Source organism: Gymnoscopelus braueri, assembly GCF_963280865.1.
Source record: "Gymnoscopelus braueri genome assembly, chromosome: 23".
NCBI lineage: Eukaryota > Metazoa > Chordata > Actinopteri > Myctophiformes > Myctophidae > Gymnoscopelus > Gymnoscopelus braueri.
The window spans coordinates 20,566,418-20,587,117 of record NC_137625.1 but is presented as its reverse complement, the minus strand read 5'-3'; the positions used below and the strand labels follow the sequence as shown (position 1 = coordinate 20,587,117).

The window sequence follows — 20,700 nt, the reverse complement described above, 5'->3', positions numbered from 1 at the left end:
TTGACTTGGTATGGTTTATTTATGAGCTTGATGAAATGTTATGTACTTGCCAAAAAAAATATTTCAGCAAGGAAGCTGCATATTTTAAATAGCAAATGGGCTTATTTTTAACCAAAACATTAGGCTTAGCCTGAGCAACAGATTGCATACTGTGCTTAAGTTACCTCTACTTATGTTTTTCTGTTATGCCCAGTAGCATATTTCCAAAATAAATGTTATCCCCTGCATGGCTTGCCCTGAATGAAGATTCATTTTCCATTACAATATGTTTATTGCATTTGATATTTGGGGACTTGTGGTTTGAGCCTGACCACATAATGTTCAGCAATGTTCAGAGGGGGGGGGGAACAATTATGGATCAAATTATCTGCTGTTTGATTGTCCCAGATATGTTTTGCAGATTAACAATTTCATAATTGCACACTCCACTCACTCAAGTGTACGGGCTTTTCATTCCCATTAGTTTAGCTCAGGCATATAAAGAATCCATTGAATATTTGCACATTTATAGTTCCACAAGTACATTTATAAATGTATTTATATGTGCTCGGGTGGCGCCATGGTAAAGTACCTGGCCACCAACGTGGAGGCCGTGGGTTCGAATCCACCGTGGTGCATCCGGCTGTGTTGAGTGTCTATGCGAACACAATTGGACCGTGTTCGGCGGAGGGAAGCCAGCCGGGGAGGGTGATATTTGTCGACTGCATGTACTCCTACGGCCTGGGGTGCCATCTGTCAGCAGGGAGGGTTGGGCAGGAGGAGTAGGACGAAGGCTGAGTCGGTAGGATACAACAGCAGTGGAATTTATTGGCATAACCACTAAATTGGGGAGAAAAAGGGGTAAAAAAAAGGAAATGTATTCATGCGTTTATATTTGGTCTTAATAAAAAATACAGGAAATTCATGAATGGAATTCGAAGTGGATTTGAATGTACAAAATGTAAATAACTGAGGAATCTAATCTGAGAAATGCACTCAACCTTTCTCTATACAAGTGGTTCTACTGATTGAAAAGTAATAATGATCTAGGTCCAGAGTGACTTAGTTGTAGAGTTCCTGACACTACTACTAAACCTCTCTCTGTGGATTGCAATGAGCTGGGCAATATCACCGTGGAAGAATGACTCCCTCACATATCGGCCCAGACTCATACTTGAAGTACCTCGAGAGGAGCTGCTCTCTGGAAAGCATCAACTCCTGTTGGATCAGTGCCCTGACAAACAAGAAAATACTGTTATGCAACTCTCTCATATAAAACACAGACATTCTCCCAATCCCTTCTCCTTCCCACCCGTTCTCCTCAGTTTACCTCCTGTTATGTTTTATATATTTATTAGTCACCTAAACACAGTCAACGTGTTGCTCTGATTAATTTTTATCGCGTTTGAGGCCAATGTAAAATGCTCTATAAACACACACCTGTGACCACATTACCTTCAGTATTACTGCATCGAACAAATAGTTTCAAAATGTACGATTTTGTTGTGAAAAACTGTTTCTGTTCATTTTATAGGCCCTGCAGTTGCTCAATATTGATAAATTTCACATATACAGCATCTAGTTTACAAGGTTTTTAGTAGTATTTGGGAGCTTCCAGTTCCAGGGAGTCCATATGAATGCAAATGTCGGCCTTATTTGTGCAGGCAGTCAGGAACTACTTTCTTGCAGAAATTATTCTTGTAGTGAAATTGTTGTTAAAAATTGTTTTAATAACTGTTCCTGCTGATAAGATGTGGGGAGTGCGAGAGAACCCAGGTCAAAACGCAAAGCTTCCAGATTGTTCTGAATGTCAAAGCAAATTGAGGAGCTCTCAACCACTCTGATTGATCAAAGCACGGTGTCGGTACAGTGTCCAATTCCCTCACCTCCTCTCAGCTTGCTATTACCCTGGTGTATTACGTTACAGACTGCGACGGCGTTGGGTAATGGAGGATTCACTTCTGTTCCTCTGCACTGTTTTGGTGTACATTGTCATGATCAAGACTTTCCTCAGACGTGCATTCCCACTGAACCAGGTGCTATCGCTGAGGCAGCCACCAACAGGGTGTTGGTCCCATATGGCCTAACGTGTCCTAACAAGAAGTCTAATAAAAGGTTTTATTAGACGTGTGTGTGTGTGTGTGTGTGTGTGTGTGTGTGTGTGTGTGTGTGTGTGTGTGTGTGTGTGTGTGTGTGTGTGTGTGTGTGTGTGTGTGTGTGTGTGTGTGTGTGTGTGTGTGCGTGTGTGCGTGTGTGCGTGTGTGCGTGCGTGCGTGCGTGCGTGCGTGCGTGCGTGCGCACACACATCCAAGCTTGTGTGTGCGCAAGCACACATGCAAGCTTGTATGTGTCGGGATCAGGGATGTCCCTATATTTTGTATCTACAAACCAACTCTACACTAACAGAATTTACTGTGTAGAATCACAAAGGTGAATGTACAGTAAATTATTTTTGCTTTAATGTGCACTGAGGATTTCAGGTGCTTGGACCTTCCTTGCTATCACTGTCTAATTGCTTCTCCATCTTGAACCGACACTTTAAAGATCCCAAAGTTCAGTGACTGGCAGTACTCCTGGTGGACAGTAAGCTAATAATCATAGTCAACATAAAATTGTCTGAAGCTAGTTTGCACTCTGTAGCTTGGGCGTATATTTTCACCCACAGCTTACGTTTGGACCCTAAGTGAGTGGGGCAGATTGGCAGGGCTGCACTGAATCCATTATCGCAGCTGGACAGAAGCGATAGTGGATTGCCGAGTAGCTAAGTACTGTTAATACAATTATTACAGTTGGCTCAGATTGACATTTGTCTCATTTCTGGTTTTGTTTTGTCCAACATGGCTTTTGCTATTGTTTTCCTCTCTATGTTGGATTTCATCACTGAGTGTCACAGTGCTAGTTTGTCCATGCCATATTGACTGACTGTTACAGTTTTTTTTAATTGTGGTGCCAACTGTCAGGTTGAAAGCGTGCTATTGGCATATGTGGTCAGCTTCCACCAGGTGAATGGGATGTTTCAGCTACTACAGTACAATCAAAACGCCATTTTGTCTGTAGGGGAATCCATTTAACTACAGTTTTTGTGGCTGAAATTACAGTCTTGATTGCTTCACGGAGCTAGCCTTGGGGATAGCAGATTGCAGCTTATAAGCATCCACCGTTTATCTTCTTTGCCCTTGAGGTGTGTATTGTAGAAAGGGACAGGCAAAGTCACGCATCATGCAAATGGATAAGCACTCATTTGACACATTAATGCCAAGGGGATGGCGAAAACATAATCAGTATAGAGAGATGGCTTGCATGGTGTGTTGTGAGGTCAAACATTGTGTTACCTCCTGTGGTGATAACAACATTACATAATTACAGACCACAGACCACACACATGCACTTTCCATCCAACTACAACCTCCATGTATCATAGTCTCGCTGAACAGCTAGTTTACCAGCACTGCTATGCCACACTCAAGCATTACGTTTATTTAGCAGATTAGCCCTTGTGTATTGGGATAATGCATGTGGACAGAATCAGTGTTACGGGTACTGTATATAAGAATATTCACAGTAGGCAGGCAGAGAGGAGGAGAAAAAGACAATCGAGAAAAGTTTGATGTGTACTTTAGATGCCAATCTTCTTCAAATATCCGCTTTTAGTTCTCTACCTGAGGGTTGTGTGTGAGGAGCAAGCACATGGTGCAGGAGAAAGATAATCTGCCTAATTTTAGGTAATTATCTCTGTTTGTTTTGACATCTGTCTTTCGTAGTGAGATAAGTATGTACACCTGCCAACAAAACGAGACAGCGATTGTTTTCATCGGGTTTCAGATGATATCGCTTTGCTTTTTTTTAATAGCACAGCTCTGTTCCGAGGCCCAGTGTCTATCTTTTTAGATCAGTCCCGACCGCGCATTCCTCTCGATGAGACGTCAAGACCATCATTATTATAAGTTTGGATCTGTTCTATTGTTGCACTAGAGTCTAAACAGTAACAGGCCTGGACACAGACCTGCCAATCCCTCATATTCAGACACGAAATTGCACACCAATGCATCGACTGTAGCATTAGCTCTGGTTCTTTTGGGCTGGTCAGTGGCCACACAGGTTTAATCATTCCCGCAGATGCAATTTTCATGTTCGGCAGCTGTAGAAAAGGGGTTATTTGCTTAAGCGTCTGCTACTCGTCTCTCCTGGCACGGATGGACGACTCTGGAGAGAATGCAGCGTAGAGGGCCAAAGTAAACCCACAGAAACTTGATGAGTGTCCCGCCGCCATGACTCTGGGCTTCAGCTCCCAGTTCATTGACATTCCACTGATACTGGAACCTGGCTGAACACTCACTACTGGGGCTAATTTCAGACTCATTAGCTTCTCCGTAGCTGGAGGCATAGACTAGTGCACATGCCGCAGAGCCTCTCATCAGCTTACGTATTGATGAGACGGCATTTTCACTAAAGGACTGATGAAAGTCGAACTACTGTCTACTTTATAGGCTACTCATAAGGATTCTTAAAAAGTTGTAATTATCATACGAGCCAGGATATTGATATCACAATTCAGCCTCATGGTGGCGCTATAACAGATAGATTCGCATAACCTATAACTGCACCGATCTGCGTAAAACTTTGTATGCGCACTTCCTTGAGGCCAAGGAAAAACCTTTGCCCTGCATTTTTGTCTCCGCCAGGCCGAAAGGCATGGCGAGAGAGTATGTTTTGCCCCCTGTCCGTCCGTGGGTGTGTGCGTCCGTCCACGTAGATTCCCACTTGGCCCAGGAAGAAATGCCACCCTTTTCACATTGGCCTGTTATAGCGCCACCAGCAGGTCTAATTTAGGAAGCCACATTTTTGGAACAAAATGCCTCAAATCATGAATGCAGTGTCTGATTGCCGTGCAAGGCCTAAGAAGAAATGGCACCCTTTTCACATTGGCCTATTATAGCGCCACCAGGTGGCCATAATAACCTACCTGACCTGGCGGAGACTTGTGCTCCGAGGAGCACTTTTTCTAGTTTACATCTGCCTTTTATAGCGCCACCAGATCTGTTTGATTTTTCATATTCCATCCTGATTGGCTAAGATTGACATCTAAAGTTTGCAGGAGTGGCCTGTTTTGAACAAAATGCCTCAAATCATGAACGCAGCGTCCGATTGCGGTAAAACTTTGCATGCACATTTGTGCTATGTTGAGGAAAAAATGACACCCTTTTGACATATATTATAGCACCACCAGGAGGCCAATTTTTCACTTTTTCACTTTTTCTAGTTTATTATTTTTTTGTAGCACAATAGCTGTATGCATTAAAAGTTAATGTCATAGTGTCTCTTTTTTTATTGGTCTCATGAATCAAGATGTAGAGGCTCTTTCCTTTGTGATCAGATGTTATCCAGTGAGAACATGGCAGCCGTCTCCAGTAGAGCCCGACCAATGCTAGATTTTTGGGTCCGATGCCCAAGAAAATGAAATAAATAAAAACGTTTGCACACAAACAAAGCAGCAGTTGCCTGTCTTCTGAAATTCAGTTGTAATTGGAAACACAACGTTTCGGCCCGGAGACCTTCATCGGGTTATCTTATCTCTTAAATAAAATCAAATATGTGCAAGTGTGCACAAAGCGTTCTATTTGTGAGTTCTTGTTAAATGGTACCAAATGGTTATGGAATGTGTTTATGACATTATTGCCTGTGCTGGGGCTCGCGAGGAATCCAGAAGCGTGTGTCCAGCTTTCAAACAACAACGTCATTACTTTCTTCTGCCACTTCTGACCTTCCTGAATAATAAACTCTGGAGGTGGCCTCTGTTTTAGTTACATATCTGTTTTTCTGTACCTGAAATGTATTACCCTATAGCCTTTCTTTGTTTCCTCTGACATGGCCTCGTCTCTCCCAGGAATCCTGTAAGGAAATGAAAGAGGGAACACTGTCGCATTTGGGGAATAGGCTGGCAGAACTGGACTTAGATGGAAATGTCCCTTGTATTGTCTGGCTTTTGTTTTTCTTACAATGCCATGTCTATCACATGTGCAGTTGTCCCTGGGTCACAATATTATTATTTTCTTTTTTATTATATGCTCCATAGCTAATTCAGTTTCAAGCTAATAGTGGATTCAAGTATGAGAAATGCAAACCTGAATCTTTCCCCAAAGTGAGTGGATTCACTCATTATATTGAACTGAGCCTTTATTTATAGCAGTGTCAACGAATACCACTGACAGCTTCCAAGAAAATTGCTTATTTTGCGAGTGGCAGCCTTTATAGCTACACTGTTCATAAGCAAAAGGTTCCATAAATACATTTCAAGGGATTTGACTTGAATTAGTGCAGTAAGTTGTTTGGTGTATGCAGCCTCGTTGTAAATGCTTTTCAGAGCAGATGGCATACATTATATTGAGGTTTGCAAATCACCGACCAGTTTAGCAACACATCTCATGTGTAGATAAATATGAGATCCCTGGTCAAATTTTAGAAAGTACAACATGTGTGGTATTTCACTGTCAAATGTGGTGGAGCTCTGAAATGTTCCACTCTTCAACTTTCCAAATATAAAATATATGGGAGACTTCAAACAACAGAGCAGGAAAATGAACAATGAAACCAAAGCTAATGGCAGCAAGGAGACAATTTATTAAATTAGATTTTAGGGGACAGCGTTTGTCCCCCATTTCTTTCTCTGTAGCAAGAGAGAATAAGTTCCTTTAGAAAATATCTGAATTCTTCTGATCTGCTCTGGTACGGCAGCTTCACTGGTTTCCAGAGGTATTTGTTTTGTTTATACAAGATATTATCCACTTAATTAGTGTGTAGTTTAGGCCTAGAAAACACTGGCCCTTCACCTTAAAAAAACAAGTGAGGGAAAAATCTCATTAGGAAATAATTCCTCCTCAAGCCATACTTCAGTAATAGTGACCAGACCAAAATGTGGAGTCCAGACTGGGAACAAACTAGAATACGGTACACAACCACTTTGGCATGTCAACAGCAAACCACATTGGGCAGTGTTTTGTGTGGTATTTGATTGAGGGATGGATTTGCCTGAGCTCTACTTTACAAACATGAAGGATGACGCAAGTAATAAAAAGAGACCGAATATTTGTTTCCCCCGCAGTGACTTACATTACCATACTGTAGCTCTTCTTTTACATTACCTTAAAATTGCCTCAAAATGACCTGTGGTGGTAAATGTTTCCTGCATCACAAACATGACTGCCTTGTGGCATGGGGAGTTTAAAAATAAATCAGGCTGGGATCAGGCCGTAAAAAAAAATCAACAGGCCACTGGACATGAGAACAAAAGTTCATGTGCACTTAGTCTCGATTTGAGGTCTGATTGGCCTGATTGGTTTTGTATGGCAGAGTGCCTTGAGTGACGGAACTGCCTGGGTTACCATCTTGACCTGGTATTCCAGCACTGTTGGAAGCTTTTTCTGAAAGGGTTGTGTGATGAGGTATAAATAAAGCCATATACTCTCCAGGATGGTAAAGCACTGCCATCAGGTGCCCCCATGCTGCTACTGCTATCAGACCAACCCCATTCAGTCAGTCACTCACAAACACAGTCTGATTGACCTGCTGCTGCTTGTTCTGGTCTCTGCTGTGTTCCCGTTCCCGGGCACTCGGAACATACACAACACAAGGTTTCATCTTTGCCTTCTTTATTTGGTGTTTTGCAGGAAAGTCTCTACTATTTCACACATTTGTCTTTTAGATTGAACCTGTCTAATGTTCAGCTGGGGTAATAGACATTTTCCTTTAGCACTCTGCGTAGTAACACTCTCATCAGCCATCTTACCAGGTGCAGGCTTAGAAGCTCTTACTGTACATGAGGTTTTAGACAACTGTAGACATTGTTTACTGTACAGTGTAGGTTAGACATTGGATGTACAGGATACTAAGCTTTCAGCAATGTACAATTCATGACAAGGTCACACATTCCACTTTAGTGGAAGCGGGCGGGCAACAACTGTCAGCTTGACAATATGAGAAAGCCATTTGCACTGCGGTTGCTGTTGCCGCTTTTGTAGCTTCCTGGATGCTGTGTAGACCGGGCTTAACTCCTGCCCAGCATGTCTGTGGTTCTTTTGATAGCTCTATGAAACCTGAATAGTCCCACAGTTGAGGGGGGCTCTGAATGAGAGTGAGCCCACACAGCCAAGAAAACCCACTGTCAGCAGCCAGCAAAACGCGATGGCCAAGCACAAAGGCGGCAAGGATTGAATGGCGCTTGGCTCCGATTTCCAGTGGCTCGCTCTTGTTAGATAAACCCAATCAAAGGGGACATAGAACAGATGGATTCCTCTTCCTTTACACGTCAGGGCGTCATGTCAGCCAAGACATCTCTTCCCTTTGTTGGTGACTGCATTGTGAGAAGGGACCGCTGACACAATAACCCACTGTCTGTGTGGCATGTTTCCCTCCCCTCCCTTGCCAATTGGATGAACTCATCATGCCGTGCCAGGTTGCTAGGTGGTCCCATGGCCAAGGCACTCACCGGGTTTGAGCGAGAGAGAGAAAAAAGGAAACTAGCACTGGAATTATACCAGCTGTTGAAAAGCAGATCGTTTGGCATGAAGTCATGGAAAGACAAAGAGAAAGGTGCCGTGTTATTGGCTGATTCACACGATCTGGTGCTGTGCATTCTGAGCACAGGAACATTTGTGTAAAAGGGGGAGGCTGTCTGTCACAGCTCGGGGTCAGGGGTCACATCGTAGTCCACTGATAAACACGCCAGGTGCCGGCCAGGAAATAAGCAGCAATCAAATCAGAGTGAAAGAACCGCAGTAGTTTCTCCTCTTTCACTTCCCTGTATGCACACACGCATGCATGCATGCATGCACGGACGGACGGACGCATGCAACACACACACTAGGGCTGGTAAATTAATATTTGAATTTCGAATCCTCGAATATGGGGAAAATATGTATATTGAAAATAAAAATTAATATAATAAAAAAAAATATATATATTATGTTTTTTTGACAGGGACAATACAAAAAATAATGTATCAAGTTATAAAAACAAACAAAATATATTTTTTATTGGATCCGAGCACTTAAAAAAAATAATATTATATATATATATATATATATATATATATATATATATATACATTTCTTTATATAATAATAATATTATTCGAATATATTCAAATATCTGCCAATTTTTAATACCAATAGTCAAATATTATTTCTGAGGAAAGTTACCAGCCCTAACACACACACACACACACACACACACACACACACACACAAAAAAGAAAGAAAATGAAACGGGAAGTGAGTGAGAAGTGGGCTGTCGGAGGCTAGTAGCCCCTGAGCCCTTTTGTGTCCTCACTCTTCATGTTGTGCTTTCCCCCCTTCGTGCTGTTCGGGCACTCGTGTGACCATCTGAGTACCTCACATATTTGGACAATGTGTTGCCTGATGGAGAACAATGGGGTAAACTCAGTGGCTCTGTTCTGCCGATGGATGCCAGCACAAGAGAAGTCACGACCAGGGGGGTTGTGAGTATTGGCTAGACTACAGCACTGCTGTGGGTCAGTAGTGGTTTGCACAGTGGGTACATTGGGGGCTGTTTGAAATGGGTCGGGGGGGCGGGTGGTGCAGCACAGCATTAAGAAGGGAAGGAAGCGGGAGTGAGCATGCCAACGCTGAGGTGAAAACAAGATTAGAGGTTAGACAAAACATCGGGCCAGCCCCAACCCCCACCGCCTCCACACCATTCTCTGTGCAGGCACCCCGTTATTACTGCTGGCTTGGAGGGATATAGGATTCATTATGGGGAGGCAGGGATCTGGAGATGCTACTGGTTAGAGCCCTCTAGCAGCCTGCTTCCACCAACTCACTCTAGGTTGAATTACAGCCATTCTGGCCCTGCAGTTGGGAGAGGTAGATGTTAGCGTTTTCTTAATTTGTTGCACGCTTCAAGTCCAAGGCCCTCACGCTAACTGAGGGAGAAGCGGGCTACTATTACTCAGTATCAAGTATCGAATGAATAGGATGAGGGTTAGGGTCAGGATGGTTTCACATTGGTGTAGGGCTTGGCACGAAGCAAAATACTGATTGTTAATTTAACTATGGTTTTTACTGTAGCTGCATTGTGTTACCAGTGGTTGAAATTTGCACCAAAACTAGGTTTCGGTAGCAAATACCACATACATGGTAGCAGGAGTAGATTTGTTTTGACGTGCCAGGGCAGCTTGTATGTACACAACCTAAAATCTGTCTGGTTTTCATGCCACAGATCCGACCACTATGCACATATATGGTCATGTGCATGTATGGGACCGACCGACTTCAAACTCGGCTTGCACATCGACAAGGACTCGAGGGAGTGCGGTGCCCGCCGCCGAGTTGTTCCGATATGCGGTTGTCCAGAACCGCCGATCCAACCAATATGCCCATATTATGGGCATGCCAATATACAGGGTATGGGCATCAGTGATCTCCATATATGGGCATAAAATGGACACAGGTAGACAGACAGATACAGAGACCTCCATATACAATATGGGCACAAAAGGGACCCAGACGGATACAACAGGTTCTCTGACAAAGCCCCTGACACTATGACTCAGACACATCGGTCGGATCTGCGGTGCAACGTAGGTGTGAGGGCTGCATAGCGGCCTGAACCTCTAGTACATTAAGATGGCACTGAATAACAGAGGCAAAATGAATATATGATTTTATAAAATGTTTGAATTGAAATTGAAGCACTTACGGATAGACATTGAAGGAGTAGTTCACCCCAAAAAAATATTTATTTTATATCAATTACACAGCCCATGAAGCCTTGAATTCGTGGATTTCTTTTTGTTTTTGTCGCTTTCCTAAGCCAATAATTTGATGACCAGGTTATTATCGGTCAGTAGGAGACTCGGTAGAAGACTCAATTGAGTCTCCTACCTCGCCGGTCATCACATTATTGGCTCAGGAATGCGACAAAAACAAAAAAATCTCTGTGAATCAAGGCTTCATGGGGTGTGTAATTGATAGAATATAGTATGTATGTAATATTTTGGGTAAACTACTCCTTTAAGATTAGAACGTCATCCCACCAGGTCTTCAATATCTGCGTAAGAGAAGGGAATGACTCATCTTTCTTAATCTATAGAACTAGCTTTTCGGGAGGCGTTTTTTTCAGAGACGTAGAACGGGAGCTAATGGCCAATATAAGTGTACTTTCCTATACAGTGCCTGTGCTTTTCATTCCTCACATATCTAAATATAAATTGTAAAAAAATATAAATCAATCGACTGTTCAACAGTCTGAGAAAATAATTTAATTCATCAACGTGATAAAGGCAAAAAAAATCATCAATATATCGATACCATTTAAATTAAAAAATTGTAATTGACGAATTGCACAGTGGCGTTGTTCATGGAGGGAGATTAGCACTTTACAAGTTGATTTTCTTTTTCCAGGACCGATCATTAATAAACCTTATTGTCTGCGGGAAGTAGCTGTTTAGCTTTATCTACTGCGAGTGGCTCTGTGCCTGCCTGCGAAGCCACTTGCCACATGGTAGAATCTGAATCAGTACGGGGTAGGGGTGGCTCTGATCTTTCATAAGCTGGCGAGCTTTTCTGCCACAGTGTCCGTCGCAATGTCCAGTATGGAAGGGAGCTTGCATCAGCTGATGCGAGTAGAGTAACACAGCCCTGGGGCGGTCCTGTGTTAAGGGTCAAAGGGGGCAGTGGTGATGGAGCCCATCCTCACCTCCTGGCGTCGCTCTGACAGAAAGTCCAGAATCCACCTAATCACAAACCTGTTATGCGATAGAACGTTTTGAACTAGTAACCTCATCAAAGATAAACATGCACATCTAATTAACCACACAAAAAGGAGGAAGAAGTTGCATAGAACACTTTGGAGAAGTTCTCAGCAACCAATAGAAATACATCAACATCAACCCACCAACAAGAAGAGAAATCATTGAAGGCATCAAATCATTCAAAAGAAGAAAGTATCCCTGATGCTGACTACTTAATGCACAACTCTTCTAAGCTGATAAAAAAAATTGGCTGCCAACATTTGTCTTCCACTGTTTACTGTTTATCTTGGTGGAAGGGAAGATACTATCAGACTGGACAAAAGCATCAGACTGGACAGAAGGAGTGATTGTTTAAGTACCAAAGAAAGGCACACTATCAGACACTGGAGGGGCATTACACTTCTGTCAGTTCCCAGCAAGATATTCTGCAATATCATCATACACTGAATGATATTAGCCATTGATTAAATACCTTGAGACAAACAAGCAGGATTCAGGAAAGGCAGAGGGTGTACAGGTCAGATATTCGTTCTCAGAAACATCATTGGGCACAATGGGCAGTGTTGGGAATGGCAATGGAAACTATACATAAACTTCATCGACTTCCTCAGAAGTTATGGTGTCCCCTCTTATATCGTGTTTTGGTACATAAGAGTGAAATGATTTCCATCACCACTTACAGGCAAGAAAACAGACTCCACTCATATGGGAAACAAGTTGGTCTGGTGATCAACTGCAACAAAACCAAAGTCATGTCCATCAACAATAATACACTAAGCAGTAAGACTAAATGAACAGTTCATAGAATATAGCCATAACTTCACATACCTACTGTAGGAAGCACAATTTACCACAATGGAGGTGCCAGCCAAGGCATTCAGGATAAATGAACAAAAGAGAGGGAGGCCAAACATAACTAAATAGTGCAGGACCATAGGGGGAGAGAGCTACAGTTTTTATTTTTATTTGTATTATTTATTCAACCTTTATTTAACCAGTCAAGTAATTAAGAAAAGGTTCTTAATTACAATGGCAGGGAGATTTGGGCTTCCATAGCTCAAAGCCTATTGTACAAGCAAGGCTTCATACAGTATTCATAAAGCCTATCCACATTTAAAAACACTGATCAGTGAACTCTTAACAACATCCCCATCAACCACCGTACATATGATTTGTAATGGCGTGACTCACTGAACACAATCGGTCGTCCCGAGGCAGCAGGCAGGCAGCTCTGTGCTGACCGGTATCATCGATCATTAGGCCTGTTTGTGCTTAGTGCGTGTACAGACGCATGCGTGGTCAAACACTAGAGAAAACAAACAGCAAATCTGCTAATGGGGCCGTTTCTACAAGCTGCATACTCTTCAGTCAGAAGCAGATCAGCAGTGTTTATGGAGTGAGCTAGAGCAAACAAGCAGAAAGATAATGGCCCTTCCACCAAACAGGATAGTGTGGTCTGCTCTCTGTTTCCTGGGATGACAGTGTTTGGACCTTGAGAACAAGGGAGAATACAGAACAGCAAAGCAGGGGACGTTAATGTTATGTGGGATGGGTTTTGAGGTGCAAAGGAAATATCTGTTTGGCTTCTTTGTGAGCGTAATTGAATCCAGTAGTGTCTCAGTGTTTCCTGACCGTAACTGCTTTCAACCTTTTTTTATAGGCGAAGATTTTCAAAAAAAGGGCGAAAATAGCAGCTCTGGAACTTTACCGATTGCGTCGCAATCGCCTATTTACACGACGCAACACGATTGTACAACAAAGTATAAAATGGGGCTTAAGTGGTTACGTTGTTACATGAATGCCGTGTAAATACAGGCCAGGCTTTTTGCCAAACAGGATGGATGCATAATCATGTGGATTAAGTTAGCGCCCTGCACTTGCCGTCACTTCCAATTGTCTCTTTACGTGTGTAAAATCACTGTTCTGCCGAGGGCTCGTGTCTGTGGGGCGGTGTGGCTTGATAGCTGCAGGCAGGATCTGTTGTCTCTCAAGACCTACGGCCCTTCAGAGACATGACAGGTTTGGCTCTCTTCCTTTTTTCCATGGATATGCAGAGCCAGTATTTTGTGCAGAAATGTACCAAAAAGATATGTATGTATTTGAAAATGGAGGCAAGGCCATGTAATGAGGCAGTTTTTACACAATCCTGAAAATATGAATTGCATATTCGTCAGTTCATGTCATTAATAATCTGTAATGGCATTAATATTTCACACTGTTTCATCTGTCAAATTATCTCACAGATTTGTTATTTCTGTTTGATTCATTGAGTATTGCTTTCCTGTATCTATTGCCTTGCCTGTCTCGCCTTGTTAAAATTTTAATGATTCCAATCAATGATAGTGATACAAAACAAAAGGAAATTGCAAAGCATGCCGTTTTGAATTGATAATGACTGTTTTACACCCAAGTTGACAGGAAAAGTACCACTGTTGTTCAGACTCCTATTTTGATTCATTGTGGTAATATTTATCTCATGTGGTGCCTTTAGTGTTGCTGCCCTGAGCAGCTCAGTAAACCACCATTATTCTTTTAAACCGTCAGTTGCCAAAATATGCACAGACTAGGTCACGGCCACATATCCGCTAAGGCCTCCTGGAGGTCAGAGTCCCAGCATGAAGGGTGTAAGGGTGTTACGAAATATGGAGGAGGGTTAGGTAAGGTCCACTATTAACCTCCTTCATGATTCACTATCCCATAATTCACCTTGAGGAGCTCAAGATCAAGCACATAGCACACATTCGTGTCAGTCCTTTGGAGTCATAAACTAAGCTGTTTCAAGGGTGCATGAGCCAAATAGGCTGTTATTGATTTGTTTTGTATCACATCCCTATTCCAAGAGAGATCCAATGTTCTGAAAACATGAGAGGCTTATTGTGAGAGGAGGGGGGGGGGCTTGAATGGGAGCTGTGTGGTTTTCTGGGGAGGTCTGCGGTGTTGGAGGGTAAAATACTATTTATGAAGTGAACCCCCACAAACTGTGAATGCCTCCCCTGGCTTGTCAACCCTACACAGAGGCGCGTGCACACACACACACACACACACAAGCCTGTTACAAGCCCGGCTGAGTTTATCGCTACCTCCAAAACCGACTGTGGAGGTTATAGAGCGGATAACAAGCTTGGCAGGCCAGAGTTGCATTGAGGGCTGTTTCCCACAGATGTATTGAAGCTGGTCCAGACAGTACCAGACCTCTGCCCGGTCCTGCTGACTGGGCTGCCCCCCCCCCCCCACACACACACACACACACACACAGGCCCCAGCCCTGTCTGACACACTGAAAGGAATGCTGATGCTGCTAGCACTGGGTCAACAATCACAGTGGACTCCAGTTGATTGTTTGCTGATGGCTTGGTTTTTATTGAAGTCCAGTGATTTTTTATTTGTTAAAGTTCTCGGAGCACGCTAATATTATGGTCTCACCCTCAAGTGAAAATGGGGGGTCAAGCGAAGTAGCTGTGTTCTTCAAAGCCAAAGCCAGACTGAGGCTTTTTTCACTTGATAAACATTGATGTTGATGACAATAATTCTGTGTTGTTCTTCGCCTCGTGGCCAAACTTTTTATGAGAATGCCTTGTGCACAATTTGACTCCCCAAACCACCCTTGCAGAAAACAAGGTTTCTGTGGAATTCTGCTGAGATTGACCAGGGTGATAAATCCAAATCTCTACGTTTGTAGAGAGGCGAAGGTTTGGCACCGGAACAGTGCATTATGGTTTGTCTGAGATGTGTACACGCGTCTGCATCCGTGCATGCAGACATTGCGTGCGCAACAACATTGTGTGTGTACAACAACTACAAGAACCATAGCGTCCCTATCTGACACGAACATTTGGCAAAAATAGATCGAGATAGAGTTTTGGTGTAGAGGTTAATAATGAGGGGGCCAAGACAAGTATAGACCCCTTGGACACCCCAGGGAGACCCCGGTCAACGAAGAGCGATACTCACATTTCCATAATATTTACATAATACAGAAAACAGAAAAGAAATGCGATTACCACACACCAGTGGATCCTAGTTCACACCTTGTGGGGCTGTTAGACAGTAGGTGACATACTGTAGCTCTGGTCTCACCCTCATCAACACAATGCTGACCTTGGCAGTGTGCAGTGTGGCATGAATCGGCCCCAATCCCCGGCTCCATAATTGATTCTCACTTTGATCCCTGACCCCATACCTGAAGTCCAGTCAATGTCGTACTATAGCTGTTGGCATTGTCGTTGGAACCGACTGGCATGCCTGATTAAATGACGGCCTGGGCTTCAGTATGAATCACCATTTGTGCCAAGGCTCATCCCCCTCCCAATAGATCATTTTAATGAAGTCATCACATGGTGATTAATGTACAGAAGTCATTAAGCCTGCTGTACACTTTAGACCCATATTGGTCCATTTTTACACTCTTGAGTTAAATCAACTCTCAGGATTGTACAGTGTTTATGAGCTTTGGAAGCAGCCATGGGTACATTTTACACTTTCAGAGTTCAATTATAGCCTAACTGATGATTTTTTTGGGCCGCCCTCACATCTAGAGTTCGGGCCGACACATCTACGTCGCACTGCCGATCCGACCAATATGTCTGAGTCATAGTGTCAGGGGCTTTGTACCCGTCTGTCTGTTGTACCCGTCTGTCTGTCCCTTTTGTGCCCATATATGGAGATGCCTGTTTCTGTCATGATAACATGAGAGTTACATGGTGCAGCTTTAAGAATGGTAGTTAATCACTCTTTTGACAGCCGTAGTGGACCAGGGAAACATCAGCATGTTGTCTTCTCACTTGTCACTGTGGAAAAGGTTAACAGCAGATGAACCTTTGGGCCCAGCATTGCACATCAACAGCCAACTTATCATTGGTTAACAGCATGCAGATGAACATGTGGGCCCAACATCGCACATCAACAGCCAACCTATCATTGCTACTCTGCTGGCACAAGCAGCACCTAACAGATACCTCAAATGATCCATCGGACAGAGGCAAGGCAGTGCGGTTTGTATGGAAAGCTGCAGTACATGTCATCATACTTATCCTTCACTGCTTATGCCTACTGGTCAAACCCTTGCATAAGGGATGTCACTTAAGAGAGAGAAAAGTCCATGCAGGAAAGTTTAGGGATCCAGTCCTCTGTTATTCAGTTTAAACCTTTAGATGTGTTGCAAATTCCTGCTGCCAAGGATGGCGCTTTAGAATGATAGATGACGGCTCCTTTTGCTCCCAGAAAGGGGAGAACGTTTCCAACCACAACAGCCAACAGACCAGGACGGACCACTCCAGATGTAGCTTCTTAAATCCACATCCTACACTGGGACAGTGTAGGATGCTTTGGGATGCTTGTTTTACTGAAAAGTAAACATTTTGAGGCCCTGACATGCTGTCATATTGTAAACAGGAAGCAGAAAGGATTCTGAGAGTCTGGCTGCTTGGGGTTTTTGTCTCCTCATCATCACTTCCTCAGAGACCCTCAAAACAGCAGATAAATGCAGTAATATGTGTTTCCTGGGAAATCCTGTGGTTCTCTTTTATTACTCCTGGCAATATGAGTATGTTTTATAGTCTTAACTGTAACTGTGGCTAATATTGTTTTATAGAGAATTTAACCTTCTGGTCCTAAACTCTTAATCTCTCATGCTTCTGAATGATTAACTGTGAGCACAGAGCGGAATCATTTCTCATTCATCATTCCACTCCATCTGTTTGTTTCCAGAGTCCAAGGTGAGGAATTGGCCCGAAAAATGCACACCAAGAGTCTCAGTTTGATGACATCAGAAACAAAAACATCCCTTATATGGTTGCACACATCGCCCATGGCTTTATTTGGAATAAGAGAAATGCAAAGCAATTTCAAGCAATTTCAACAGGGCAAAATAGGCTGCATCTTTGTCCAAGATAAACTTTTGAGATCCCCCCCCCCCCCAATCCCGAATTCCAGCGGCTAGTGCATAGCAAAATGTTGAGTCACTGCACATAGTGTCGGCACAGTCTGACTTCTGTTTGGTTTTGCATTAAATACACCATTATTTCATTTAAATATTTTTTTTTAAGCTTTACTTGCAATGACTGCAGCCATGTTTCAAAAGGCTTTCAAGAGGCAAACTCCATAGAAGTATAAATGCACATACTGTACATGCAGGTTGGTTGATGAAATATGAATAGGAATGTGTAAAGAGGGCCCATTAACCTGTTAAGAACACTTAAGAAACACTTATTTAGCTACAATATCAGTGGTTCTCAAACGTTTTATGTATTTGGCCGTGGACCCCCATCTAAAACATATTTTGTTCCAGGACCCCCCCCCCCCCCGAAGCAAGGATTTGAGTTACAAATGTTCGCTTTAAAAATATATATATATTCAAAGATTTGCACACATTTCCACGATTTTTCAAAAAAAATGGCAAAGTGGTTAAAATCTAAAATGACAGATGCTTTCCCGGTCTTAACTCATTCAGTGCCAAAAATATTTCTGGCTATATCACCCCTGTGCCAAGGCCAAAAATACATTGTAAAAAAAAAGTGCTTTGGAGCCGAGATACAGCCTTTTCAGTTAAAAAGTTAAACAAGAAGTGAATGGAGCAGCAAATCTTCAAATCATCATATCTTGGGTTCTGAACCTTTTTTTTCAAAATTTTTTTTTTTTTATTTATTTTTTTTTTTTTTTTTTCATGACGTCTCAGACGTCATTGGCACTCTGGGCTTATGAAAAACGTGACGTCTGCGACGTCATTGGCACTCAATGAGTTAATGGGTTAATGACAGGAGGTGGCAGAGGAGAATGTTGGTGTTGGTTTCAGACTCGACAAGACTGGAGAAGAAAGGAGCTTGTACTATTTTCTCCAAGGAGCGCTGATAAAAGCTTTGGCAGGAAAGGCTTTGCAAATGACCGCATTCCTCGTTTGCCATGTAAGGCTATTTTTACCATTAGAGGGCCTGTTATGCAGGCACCTTTTGTTCGTCCTACAGCATGAAACAGGAAACACTGGTTTCTGTGCTGTTCCTCTGGGAATTCGGCCTGTTTCGCCTTCTCTCTTAATCATCCATCCATTCTACCACCAAGCTCTGTTTGCCCAATGCATCTTCACGTCCTCTTTTGATAAACGAACCCAGCCGCTTTGTTGCATAATTTCCGGTAACAGTAAGGCATATAGGAAGTTTAGACGACGTGCGTATTTGATAATGTTAAAAAAAGGAGTCTTAGTACTAAAGTTGGATGCTTTCCCAGGCAAAATGTGCAAAATCTCCCACTAGGGAGAAAGGCTGACTCCCCACTCTCTCTCGTGTGTGTGTGTGTGTGTGTGTGTGTGTGTGTGTGTGTGTGTGTGTGTGTGTGTGTGTGTGTGTGTGTGTGTGTGTGTGTGTGTGTGTGTGTGTGTGTGTGTGTGTGTGTGTGTGTGTGTGTGTGTGTGTGTGTGTGTGTGTGTGTGTGTGTGTGTGCGCGTGCGCGCTGGAGGCATTCCACTGGTCAGATATGGTATCCTCAGGAGGTGAAAGGCCTCCAGACAGGCGGTCTTCCTGTTGCCTGCCAGGATTCCATGCAGCGTTGGGGCTGGGTTGTGCCGAGGCTCCCTGGGGATTCCTGGAAATGAATGTCAGCATGCCTTAAGAGGATTATTAGGGGAGAGTGGCTGCGCAGAGTCAGGAGTTACCGTCACTGTTATGGCGGGAATGACCTCGCCTGTCACCCTGCATCAGCCTGCGAGTCCTCACTCTATTGCAAACTTGACCTGATGACATCTTTCTCTTTTTGCCACACAGAGCCTGGATGAACTGGAGGACGATGACACCGGGGAGAAGGAGAGGAAGAGGGAGGAGCAGCTTGTTCAGGCTAACACCTGCCAGAATGAATCCGTGGCCTCTGACCCCGGACACCTAGGGCAGGTAAGGAGCGGGCCACATGGCCTCTGCTACTCTTTAACCCATTAAGACCTGAGGCGATTCTTTAAAAAAATCTATATCCTAACAGTTTTTGGAAAAAAATTAAACTTTTTTTTTCAAGATTTTTCTAAAATAGCAGATCTACAAGCTCATAGCGCGGCACTCGGTGCCGCGCTATGAGCTTGTATATCTGCTATTTTTGAATAGCCAAAGAAATCTAAAGTGACACAGATGCGTTCCAGGTCTTGCACTCTCAACCTGGCGTCCATATTTTGGGCTTGCCTTGTCATTATAGGCGAACATTGTCGAAAAATGACAGAAAACAGCAGATCTACAAGCTTACAATGCGTTGTGAGCTTGCACTGTAGACACTGTAGACAATTCTTCAAATGCCAACACAGGCTTAAGTACAGTAGTTAAAATAATTCTATGGCAGATTGTATGGAGTGAAGCTCATGTATATCGACCGTCTGTTCTTCATTAATGCAGTCGTCTTTGTAAACATGTTAAATTGTACCCTGAGGCCCCAATTACTTGAGCACAATGTTTTAGACATTGATAACCCAGTGCTGTCGAACAGAGGCACTGTTGCCTAGTGAGATACCAGCCCTTAGCAATGAGGCATGCGCTGCAGCCATCCAAACACTAGGGTGCCTTGGTGTTTCATCATTCCGTTTGTAATCTATTTACAGGAACAGCTCTGAAGCTACGTTTTTCTTTCATATAACACAGTATAGCTTATCTTTGCAGCTCAGCTCAGAACAAAGACACTACAAGGTGAATTGCTGCACATTAAATCTATTTTTACTCTTGAGACTGTGAAACTTGACCCAAATGGACCCTTTAGGGTTTTCACACTCTCAAGAGTTAAATTAACATCAGGATCTGCCATCTGTTAATGCTGTGAGTGCTGCCTTCATTTAATCTGTGTGAATTACAGTCTCATCAATATCCAGCAAATAAGTATTTTAATCGTGGCAGGTATTATTATGTTCATTCAATCAAAGCAAACCCCCCAATGCTGCACATAAGGACGGCAGTCATCTGTAGGATGAGCAGATTAGACTGAAAATGAAACCAAAT

General features: G+C 43.1%; 1 protein-coding gene across 3 annotated transcripts in view; it reads left to right on the top strand.

Annotated features, from left to right (window-relative positions):
* The window catches only part of pawr (PRKC, apoptosis, WT1, regulator), a 73,940-nt gene that overhangs the window by 22,970 nt on the left and 30,270 nt on the right, over positions 1–20,700 (top strand). For all 3 annotated transcript variants that reach the window (XM_080421681.1, XM_080421683.1, XM_080421682.1), the window contains exon 3: positions 19,498–19,620. In XM_080421681.1, coding sequence (XP_080277807.1) covers positions 19,498–19,620 — 123 coding nt within the window. The remainder of the gene's footprint in view (positions 1–19,497; positions 19,621–20,700) is intronic.